General features: G+C 35.4%; 3 protein-coding genes across 3 annotated transcripts; 2 read left to right on the forward strand and 1 right to left on the reverse strand.

The window, feature by feature from the left end:
* Positions 1 to 11: 11 nt before the first annotated feature.
* Positions 12 to 7,180, reverse strand: rbck1 (RanBP-type and C3HC4-type zinc finger containing 1). Its single transcript, XM_052589210.1, has 13 exons — positions 6,988 to 7,180; positions 6,303 to 6,355; positions 6,008 to 6,152; positions 5,814 to 5,910; positions 5,498 to 5,696; positions 5,318 to 5,409; positions 3,594 to 3,770; positions 2,707 to 2,867; positions 2,513 to 2,624; positions 2,241 to 2,420; positions 2,052 to 2,150; positions 895 to 1,038; positions 12 to 810 (listed from the first exon to the last, which is right to left on the reverse strand). The coding sequence occupies exons 2-13, from the start codon at positions 6,337 to 6,339 to the stop codon at positions 730 to 732; spliced, it is 1,524 nt and encodes a 507-aa protein (XP_052445170.1). The 5' UTR covers positions 6,340 to 6,355; positions 6,988 to 7,180; the 3' UTR covers positions 12 to 729.
* A 247-nt stretch (positions 7,181 to 7,427) lies between these two features.
* Positions 7,428 to 10,193, forward strand: LOC127986978 (ribonuclease P protein subunit p14-like). The gene is made up of 7 exons (XM_052589257.1): positions 7,428 to 7,456; positions 8,263 to 8,383; positions 8,487 to 8,571; positions 9,127 to 9,203; positions 9,487 to 9,565; positions 9,883 to 9,955; positions 10,046 to 10,193. The coding sequence occupies exons 2-6, from the start codon at positions 8,310 to 8,312 to the stop codon at positions 9,952 to 9,954; spliced, it is 387 nt and encodes a 128-aa protein (XP_052445217.1). The 5' UTR covers positions 7,428 to 7,456; positions 8,263 to 8,309; the 3' UTR covers position 9,955; positions 10,046 to 10,193.
* Positions 8,523 to 10,640, forward strand: LOC127986977 (hydroxyacyl-thioester dehydratase type 2, mitochondrial-like). Its single transcript, XM_052589256.1, has 4 exons — positions 8,523 to 8,582; positions 9,127 to 9,203; positions 9,487 to 9,565; positions 9,883 to 10,640. Exon 4 carries the CDS (start codon positions 9,985 to 9,987, stop codon positions 10,483 to 10,485), a length of 501 nt encoding a protein of 166 aa, XP_052445216.1. The 5' UTR covers positions 8,523 to 8,582; positions 9,127 to 9,203; positions 9,487 to 9,565; positions 9,883 to 9,984; the 3' UTR covers positions 10,486 to 10,640.
* The last annotated feature ends 300 nt before the right edge of the window (positions 10,641 to 10,940 follow it).

Consider the following 10,940-nt stretch of genomic DNA (forward strand, 5'->3'; position numbering starts at 1 on the left):
TTTATTTAAATTAATTTGCATTAGCTCCATTTTTGTATTCCAGCTTTATTGAATCATATTGTAAACAAAACAATATTATCATTCACACACTGAAAATGCTTCAGTGTGTATAAAAAAATAATTTTGATATGCCAGTAATTACAATAATTAAGCATTCTTTAATACATCATAAAGGCACAACTGCAAACTTGATTACAAACTATTGCATTTTTCCTGCATTTAAATTAATCTTGAATATGCTGTTTTCTTCTGTTGTATCTTCATTGATCAAAATTGCATATTTTGCTATGATCTTACAACAACAACAACAACAAAAATCCTTGGATTCTTTACAAAAATGGCTTAAAAGAAATCAAGACTTAAACACAATAATGCTTTACTCTCACTATATCATTGCACAAAGTCCCAGAGCATCAGTCAGAAAGTGGTAGTGATTTAAGACCATTAAATGTCACTTTTTCACCAGTTTCTATTCTCCTGTGAAACCTCAAATATTTTACATTTCTAAACATGTTCTGAATATTAAGTCAGAACATATCTATTTAATACAGAGAACTGGATTAATGTGCCAGTGATTTGACTTATCACATGTATTAAAGCTATAACCGCAAACTGTGTGTAGCACATCAGCCCCACCTGGATTATTTTAAGGAGTTTGTAAGTGTTTTTTAACCCGTAGCGCAGGTTTTTGTTTGTTGAATCAGCATCATTCAGTGATGCCGCCGGTGTTCAGTGGCAGTTCTGGCAGCGTGGATGGCAGAGGGCTCCGTCGACTCGACATCTGCATCCACCTGATGTGTCTCCAGCGCCCTGAGGAACCAACACCAGGTCCAGGTTAGGCGTCAGATGTTTGTGAATCACTGAACTAATGATTTAAGTAGATTTTTGACTGACCTGAGGTCCCCATCGGGCTTGTTTGGTCACCCAGCATATCTCGGTCTTACACATAAGACAGCAGATCCAGTCACAGCCGTCCTTCTTCTGGACGATCACCTGACATTTGGGACAGTTCATCGCCTCGCCGTTGTTCAGGAGTTGCTGGAAAGAAAATCGGTCAATAGGTATCAGATATTGCTAGTGTATTGAAAACGTAAAGCACATTCAGTGAAGTCTGATTCCCGAACCAATTTATTGTATTAATTGTTTCTTTGTAGGGAATTGGACATAAAGTGCAAAATGTGTAGCCTGATTCCCAAACAAGGACTTTTATGAATCAAATCTTTTGTAGTCAATCAAACATATACAGCAAGATCAGTAGCTGGGTTTCCATCCAAAGTTGCGAATTTGCGCAAAATTGGAATATCGCATAAAACATTTGCGATCAAGCAATATGTCCATCCAATGAGAAAACGAGAACAGAATTGTCACATCCTGATAAACTGGCACCATAAATCACCAAGAAATGTATGAGAAGCTCTGAATATAATAAAAATATATAAGAAATTTCTCGTGCCTAAGAGTAAACAGACGAAACATGATCAATTCTGGCAATTGGTTTCGGATGTGGATGCCTGTTGTTGGGGACACAGGGAGGCAATTTTACGTAAATGCAGACTTTGCTCGGGCATTCAGAAAGACCATAACAACAATTCACGATACCCACCCACTAGTTAGTCAGGTTATGCCTTCCCATAATGCAAAGTTACATGACTTTGTTGATGCGCTTAGAGGAATTTATTCGCAAATGGATTTCAATCTTATATTATTCAAATGAACCCCTTTTTGTCAAAAACCATCTTAAGTGAGCATAAAAAATGTTTTTGCGATTTTTAGTGAATTGAACATAGACAGCACTGCCAGTATAGTTTGATCCTCAAACAAATGACCCTTAAGTATCTGCTCTTTTTAGTCAATCAGAAACATACAGCACAACCAGTGTAGTCCAAATGACTGACTTATGCATTTCCTTTATTCGTTCGTTGAACTATTAAAAAATTAAATATGGGTAAGGAAATTCTTTACAATTTCCATGCCTAGTCGGTGATGTTTTGCAATTGCAAAAACCTCAAATATTAGCTAAAAAAGTTTTACCAATAAAAATTTTCGCTTACATCTAACATCTCTGCGGTCTGTCGGGCTGCGTCGTCATTCTGCGCTCGAATACGGAGGTCGTCCTGGTACTCCTTGCAGTTCATTCCCTTGTGAATAGCCTTGACACGCACAAGCACAGTCCTTCAGGTCACCACTACATGCGCTTCCAAACTAGACGTGAACTAAACACAAACAAACTTTGTGTTCACCTTGCAGAGGATACAGTTGGTCTCGTTGCAGATGTCACATGTGAATTCGTTCACGTCATCTTCGAAGATGCACCAGCCGGCGCAGTCGGGCGTCTTGCAGTGGTAACTGTTCTCACTGCGGGACTCTGCGATGTTCAGCCTCAGTTCTAGAAACTTCTGGTGCTCGTCCTGAGAGAGAAGCTGGTGGAAAACCGCAATGTTTGGTGTGTTTTATTAAGTGAACATGTAACTCAATAATTCAGTTTTAAATAATACTGCAGTTAAGCTCTTACTGATCTGATTTCTCTGTCTTGAAGTTTGCAGTTACAGGAATAAGCATTGTCTCTATAAGGACACGCCACTTCTGCATCTGTGCAGTTCAGAACCGTTTCCTTCAGACATTCCCTGTGGGATACACAAAGCTGTATTTCAGTGTGTTTCAGTGGAACTTTCTGTTTATATTAAGTGATAAACAGTCTCACAGCACCTGCAGAAGCTGTGCAGGCACTCTCTCAGCACGGCGCCCTCTCCTGGCATGATGGTGCTAAAGCAGATGGCACAATCCAGCTCTTCCACGTTCTCCACCAGACTGCGGGAATCCGTTTCCAGGAGTTCTTGGAAATTCCTCTCCCGTTCATCCTTAACAGACTACAAAAATAAACGGACAGGCCACATGCGTTATAGTTCTGTTTTTTAATGCAGTATTCATAAATGAAAACAGGAAAAGACAGTCGTAAAAATGCAAAAACAAAAATTCTTTCTGCAGTTTATATAATTGATATCGATGCTAATGGAATCATCTGAAAATCTAAGCATTTAAAATACTAGGAAACAAGTTACATGATATATTCACAATATATGTATATAATTTATAAATTAAACGAAATTAAATGTATATTATGTAACTTATAATTACTATACAAAAACTCTCATAATTAATTTAATATTTCATTTTATCATATTGGTAGATCAAAAAGGACTAATTGGGAACCAAAAAGATCTAGACTCAACAGGAGCCTTTAAAATCCACATTCCACCAAAAAAATAAAAAAGCAATCATTTGGATTTTTTTATTCATGCATAAAATTTAAGTTTTGCTTTAATGATTAAAAAACTTATTTATGTTTACTAGTTCAGTGCACAACAAATTATGAGCTTTTTTTGCTGTAAAGTACATCCATATGAAGACTCTAAATGTTCCCCATTTTCACTTTCCATTCATCTTTTGAAACAGTAAAGCTTTCACAACGTTCGGTATTTCCACAGTTTGTTCCACAGATGTAAACCCAGAGTTTTTTGGGGGTTTTCCTCTCACAGTCCAATCCAATCTAACTAGCTCATTGTAGTCCAGTGTGTGGTGTCCCCTCAGCTAACCTGCTCGTACTGCAGGCTGGCGAGTTCCTCCTGCTGGAGTCTCCTGGTTTCTGCCTCGTCCGGCTGGTATATGTCAGGAACTTTATAGTTGTCAGGTCTCGCTGTGCTGCACATCTCACATCCTGGACGTGTCGGTTTGTTTAGAAACGTGCAGCCAGGACATGACCAACCAACCGGCTATAAAACCAAATAAAATGGATTATGATAGCTAGACAGACAGACAGACAGATAAAGGCACAGAATAAAACATAGAATAAGAGCACAAAAGACAGATCAACAGAATGATAGCACAACAAATAGAATGATAGAGTGATGACAGAATAATAGATAAAGTGAAATATAGAGTGTCAGAACCATAGAAATTGCAACAGACAAAATAAGGGATGGAGCTACAAATAGAAGGATAGCTAGAACGACAGATATAGAAGTAGATAGAACAACAGATAGAAGAACTATAGACAGAATAGCGTGACAGATAGAATGATAGATAAAGTGATAAACAGAGCACCAGAACCATAGATAGAGCAACAGATAAAATGACAAAATGATAGATAGAGCTACAAACAGAATGACTGCAACAGAGAATGATAGATGAAGTGAAGGATGAATGAAAAGATGAAAGATAGTTACAAAATTAACGACATAAAAAATAGAGCACCATATAGAATGATAGCTAGAGCTATAGTCAGAATGAGCAACTAAAAGAATGATGGAGGGACAGAAAGAGCGACAGAACCATAGATAGAGCAACAGATAAAATTATAGATAGAGCTACAAACTGAATGACTGCAACAGAGAACGATTGATAAAGTGAAGGATGAATGAAAAGATGAAAGAATGAACAAGAGTGTTATACAGAATGATAGCTAGAGCAATAGACAAAATGACAGAAAAAGCAACAAATAAAATGGAGCAACAGATAAAGTGACAAAAAGATAGACAGAGTTATAAATGGAATGACTGCAACAGAAAACGACATATAAAGTGACGAATCAATACAAGAATGATAGAGTTACAGAATGAACGATAGAAGAATAAAGTGTTATACAGAACGATAGCTAGAGCGATAGACAAAGAGCAACAAACAGAATGATGGAGCAGCAGAAAGATTGATAGATAAAGTGACAAATAGAGTGCCAGGACCACAGATAGAGCAACAGATAAAATGACAAAAAGATAGAGCTACAAACAGAATGACTGCAACAGAGAGCAATAAATAAAGTGAGAGATTCATAAAAAGATAAAAGACAGAGTTACAGAATAAACAATCGAATAATAAAGTATCATACAGAATGATAACTAGAGGGATAAACAAAATGAGCAACAAATAGAATGATGGAGCGACAGAAAGAGTGATAGAACCATAGATAGAGCAACAGATAAAATTACAAAATTATAGATAGAGCTACAAACAGAATGACTGCAACAGAGAACGATTGATAAAGTGAAGGATGAATGAAAAGATGAAAGATAGAGTTACAGAATAAACAATAGAGTGTTACACAGAATGATAGCTAGAGCGATAGACAAAATGACAGAACAAGCAACAAATACAATGATGGAGCGACAGAAAGAGTGATGGATAAAGTGACAGATAGAGTTCCAGAACCACAGATAGAGCAACAGATAAAACGATGAATAGAATGTCAGATATATAGACATAGAGACAAAAATAACAATACATAGAACAACATATTGAACGAATGATAGACAGACAGACAGACCTGAGGTTTGGGAGGTAGAGGAGGGCGATTGGCTCCTCTGGCGATGAGCTCTGGTGGCCGATGAGGAGGGCGATCAACGATCTCGATTATATCTTCATTAAGAAAGAAATGCATTTCAGTAAACTCTTAAAAAACAAGTGGTTCTTTTTTATTTTTAAATCAGAAATACAGGCCAGATACCATCAATCCGCTTGTCCTCTTTCTCTTTTCTCTCTTGTTCCCGGGTCAGATTGGCAGCCTGGGCAGTAAGGATGAAGAGGAAGGCAGAATCATCGTGGTTTCTGATCCCGTAATGATACAAGGTTTCCCTGTCCTGGGCCAGACGCTTCCCGATCACCCAACGCTGAAGGGCCGGGTGGAAGTCATAGTCACGATTGATCTGGAAAACAAATCAGGAAAGACTACAAAGTAAATGAGGGCCCCAGTTAAACTATAAATTTGGGTTTCGCTTTCAAACAAGAATTTTAATCTCAGGTCTATCAGTACCATTATTTACCTTTTCTTTCAGCTCTGAGATTGTCATGTAAACTGGTACCATCACTGTTATTGGGATGTGGGCTTCTGATGCGGCGTCCGCCACTCCTACTCTCAACCTGCGTTCATACAAAACAAAACAAGACCATCACATATACTTACAGATCTCCAGCAACGAGTGTTTCTCACCGCAAAAGAACCAGTCTTAAAGCATACCTGATGCTGTCTTTAGCGTATGCTTCGGGATTTAATTTGACACACACTGGGAGTTTCAGATCCAAAAGTCGATTCAGGTATTTGGTCGCTTCATCTTTGTCTCTAGAGTTGATGGCGTCACTCAGCATTTGAGCTGCATCCTCCGCTGAGACAGAAACAATGTGATGTTAACAAGCGTTGCTGTGTTGAAAATGGGTCTTTATATACATAGATAGATAGATAGATAGATAGATAGATAGATAGATAGATAGATAGATAGATAGATAGATAGATAGATAGAAGATATAACACTTACCTTCTTCTATATTTCTAGAGGCATCTAAGGCAGCCATACTTTAACATTGAAACCTTGAAAAAAAAAGGAAAGTTAATATAGTTTTACAAACTAAACAAACATAACTATAATTTTTTTCTTTCATACATTATAATAAACTTTACATATAAATATTAGCTTTATATTATATACAAATACCGTATATAATATAATGTATAAAATACCATGGTTAATCTAACAATTGTTTTAAATAGTTACTATATTTAAATAAATATATTGAAATATTTGATTTAATTAAATATTAAATATCATAAAAATATCATATATTATAGTAAATGTCCAAAACTGTAGTAATATATATATATATATATATATATATATATATATATATATATATATATATATATATATATATATATATATAAAGTACTGTGGTCGTACCATGGTATTTTTATTTACGCTGTGGTACTGATTATCAATTCCATCCATGGTACTAGACTCAGAAACATTTAAAATACATGCAATCACCAAGGTACTTATTGTTCATGTACGTTTAAATAAAATCATAATAGAAATTACTCAATATACATGCATAAAAGTGTAACAAGTTGTTGTTAGGTAACAACAAACGTTAACAACAAACTTATCCAGCTAAACGAATATGTAACCATCGCTCGCTCAGCTCAACATGTGGAAATAAACTTACCAACCATAGGACAACAGCATCTAAACACTCTCCGTGTTCGTGTTTGTATTTAAACGATACCGTGTTGATCAAAACACCTGAGCTCTTCTGAAAATTAGGGAAGTTTGCAGAAATGAAAAGTGAAACGAAGTGTATCAGGAAGTTAGTCAGGAAAGTCGCAAAACCGTTTTGCGCAAGCTTATGAAAAAAAAAAGCGGAAGACATTCTCAGATTATGCTATAATAATTATAATAATAATTATTATTATTAAAATGAAAAAATATACCATCTTTCATTGAATCTTTCTTGGAAAAATATTTTTTTTTTTAATTATTATTATTGTCCGCCATCACGTTTTCAATAATTTCCCTATTGTTGTTTAATTCATTTATTGACTTTTATCGAGGTGTTCTCGCGAGATTTAGTAGAACGAGAGCGCGCATGGCGCTGCGCATGCTGTGAATAAAGGACAAATACAACCAGTAATTCTGTAAGTTTTATCTGTTTTCTGAACTCTTAATAGTTAGGTGTTTCGTTTCATAATTAAATGCAGCATGTTGTTTTACATAGCGGCTAGAGACTCTTTGACTAGTATAAGTGTTTTTAGAGTTAGAAGCTGAAACACCACTGGCACGTGAGCTGGAAGACATGGAGCTTCCATAAATGTGTGAATTACTCTAATTTTTAATCAATTTCAGTTTATTCATAAAGCACAACTAAACACAACTACTGTTGACCGTTGAACTGTACAATATAAGTTACCATTAACAGAATTAAAACATAAAACTTCGATAGCTGATATGATTTTTAAAAATGATTATTATTAATATTTAAGAATTTTGAAATAATTTGACAATGGATTAAAAAATAAATGTGTAAAAGAAACATGCTTATACTTTAGATTAAAGTATTTTTTGCAAATATTTCATAAAAACGTAATTAAACAAAGTAAACACTGTAACCAACAGGGCACTCAGTATTCTGGGAATTTTGTGTGCTCTGGGAATCATATTTTTCAAATTACACCAGGGGGACCCTCATTTTACATACAGCACACAGTGAAAATGACATGAATATAACTGGACAACTGAATAAAGCGCAGCATTATATGAAATCATGAGTTTATAGTTTAAGGCATTCAATTCACATGGACTGACCATCCCGCAGAGAACACATTGCACACAAAAATGCACACTTCACAAGATCTCACAGCTGGATTCGACTAAGTTTGCAAGGTTTGTGAAATTAAATGTTAATTGATATGAATTAATGCGTTTATATCTTTCTTCATTTAAGCACACTTGCAGACCTTTTGAAAATATTTCAGTGTCAAACTACAAGTTATGGAGGACCCTTCAAAATTTGAGCGATATGTGTACAAAAATGCTTCAGTTTACCATTATATGAAGATATCTCTGTAAGTGTCATTAGACAGGTCAGTTTTGATCTGGTCATTTTTAATAAAATATTTAGATGGTGCACATAAAATGGAAAAACCACTTAATTTTCTTTATTTTTAGAGTTTTGGAAAATGGAAACAAATATATTACTGATGCACAGTTCAAACAATTGATCATCTGTGGACTTAAAGACCTGTACGGAGAGGTGAGCACATAGTATTTCTCTCTTTGTTTACAATTTAAGAGTGTAACAATGCAGTTCTGATTATTTTTTAAAATAATGCAATGCATCATGAAATTTTAAATATTACGATTCATATCAGATTGGTTTGCTACAAATCTTTTTTTTTTCTTTTTGTAGACGCAAAATATATTTTAGATCAGCATAATACATTGAGAATCACTCATTAAATAATAAATTATGCCAAAATGTAAAATAATTATGTCATAAGTATATAAATAATTATATAATAAATGTATTTTTTATATTCTTTAAGCTAATCAATAAATTCTCTTTTAATTTTGAATGAAATATTTTAATTATCAAGTCTTTTATATAATAAAAAAATAAATAACTAGAAATAATAAAATAAGAAAAACAGTAATGTAAAGAATAACAAAGAAAAAAAATATTAATCTATTTTCTTTACAGTCTATAGAACATTTTATGTGTTGTATATAACATGAGCAGTAGTAAATATTTTTTGACTTTATCATTATTCCTGACTGTATAATGATGATTTTGTTTTTTGTATGGCAGGTTGGAGCTTCTTTTCCATTTGATTTGCTTAAGTATGATCAGAACAAACTGACCGGGATACTGAGAGTGTACAACAGGTAAGACATCCTCATAAAACAAATATTGTACACTTGTGCCAAACTGTTTAAACATAGTTTACTTGAGGTACAGAGCTGTCTTGAACATGCATAAATTTGGGGTGTACCTCAGGGCTCAAGTTTAGGACCATTTTGATTGCAAAATTCTGTCGTAATTAGTGTTTGAAATGCAGAGCAGACAGTTTTTTTTTCCAAAAATGAATACAAATGTATGGATTTGTCCTACCCATTTTGTCAGTCTAATCATGTTCATTCTTAATGTTCTGTTGTTTCTTTATCTTAGCGGGCTGGTGAAATTGTGGAGCGCATTAACGTTACTGGGATCATATCAGAATGAGGCTTGTGCATTCAGAGTCCTGCAGGTATGTTTTCCCCAATGTTGAAGCTGATTCAACATTTACTTTGCCCTGAGTTTGCAGTCTGTTGGCACTAGATGTCAGTAAAAAGCTTGTGACTCAATTGTAAATCTGCCAGGAATGACTAGACAATTTTAAGTGACCATTGGCATTCTGTCTGCCAAACTGTCTGTACTTTGCAATTTGCGTCAGATTGCTGATAGGAAGTTACTGTGGCAGCTGTTTATCTCATTTTAGATACTGAACCCCACTGAACTTCTAATCCATGTCACAGACATAAGTGTTAAAAGCAACTCTAATTTTCTTTTTATTTATCATTGCAGGTGTCGCCGTTTTTACTAGCATTGTCTGGGAATAGCCGTGAGCTGCAGTTTGGAGACCAACTGACACTGTGAGGTGGGCCTACAAAAAATACCTTGGAAAAAATGACATTTTTTCTCAGAAGAATTATATTCAGCAGGAATATATACCATTTTTTCAACTCAGCATTGACAGTTCCTGCAACTCTGACAGTAGGGCACAGGTCGCTTTACGTGGGTGAACGGGCCTCGCTAAACAAAACATTCAGTGCCAGAGATGTCGCACTTTTTGCTGAGCTGACAGGGGACACAAATCCTCTCCACCTCAACCCCGAATATGCCAAAACAACCTCTTTCGAGTCCCCCATTGTTCACGGAGTGCTGATTAATGGTCTGATCTCAGCAGTTTTGGGGACCAAGCTGCCCGGCAAAGGCTGCGTGTTTCTCTACCAGGAAATACGCTTTCCGGCACCCCTCTACATCGGAGAGGAGGTTGTGGCGGAAGCGGAGGTCAAAAAGATTAAAATGTCCTTCGCTTTTATTTCTGTTTCCTGCTCTGTCAAAGACAAGGTGGTCATGGAGGGAGAGGTCATGGTCATGATGCCACAAGACGCACAACAATCATGAGGAATCTGAATGAATGCTGTTGTTCAGTTGTTTATGTGCTCCCAGGAATTAAATGGTCTTTCTTAGACAATAGATTAAATATTCCTTGTTTTCTGTTCTCTGAGAAGCTGTTTGAATAATAGTGTCTTACAAAAATAAACAGCTTTTTGACTTCATTGTTTGGTGTTGGCTATAACTGGCGGTGTCTAACCTCAGAAAAGAGATAATTTTCCGATTTATTTTCAAAGAATTTATTAAAATCGTAATTTCAAAATCATAAGGTTGACATAATAGTAGATGACATGAAATGAACCAGCTGATGTCAGCTTTCAAACGAAATCAGTTGAACTTTTACCCAGTAGCTATAACTTTAACCCAAGTTATTTTTCAGTAACCTTTGACTTCGTTCTCGCTCTTTTAACTTCTCCCATTCTTGCTCTTTGGGTTAGTGGATAAACAAATACATACATGAATCA

This window comes from Carassius gibelio, chromosome B22 (genome assembly GCF_023724105.1).
Source record: "Carassius gibelio isolate Cgi1373 ecotype wild population from Czech Republic chromosome B22, carGib1.2-hapl.c, whole genome shotgun sequence".
NCBI lineage: Eukaryota > Metazoa > Chordata > Actinopteri > Cypriniformes > Cyprinidae > Carassius > Carassius gibelio.

Excerpts from the sequence above, each read along its gene's own strand:
- LOC127986978 (XM_052589257.1), top strand. The coding sequence starts at position 8,310 with ATGGAGGACCCTTCAAAATTTGAGCGATATGTGTACAAAAATGCTTCA. Across the intron at positions 8,384-8,486 it reads CATTATATGAAGATATCTCT|AGTTTTGGAAAATGGAAACA; the intron begins GTAAGTGTCATT and ends CTTTATTTTTAG. Across the intron at positions 9,204-9,486 it reads ATACTGAGAGTGTACAACAG|CGGGCTGGTGAAATTGTGGA; the intron begins GTAAGACATCCT and ends TCTTTATCTTAG.
- LOC127986977 (XM_052589256.1), top strand. The coding sequence starts at position 9,985 with ATGACATTTTTTCTCAGAAGAATTATATTCAGCAGGAATATATACCAT.
- rbck1 (XM_052589210.1), bottom strand. The coding sequence starts at position 6,339 with ATGGCTGCCTTAGATGCCTCTAGAAATATAGAAGAAG. Across the intron at positions 5,697-5,813 it reads TCTCAGAGCTGAAAGAAAAG|ATCAATCGTGACTATGACTT; the intron begins GTAAATAATGGT and ends TTTGTTTTCCAG. Across the intron at positions 2,151-2,240 it reads CCAACTGTATCCTCTGCAAG|GCTATTCACAAGGGAATGAA; the intron begins GTGAACACAAAG and ends GTGCGTGTCAAG.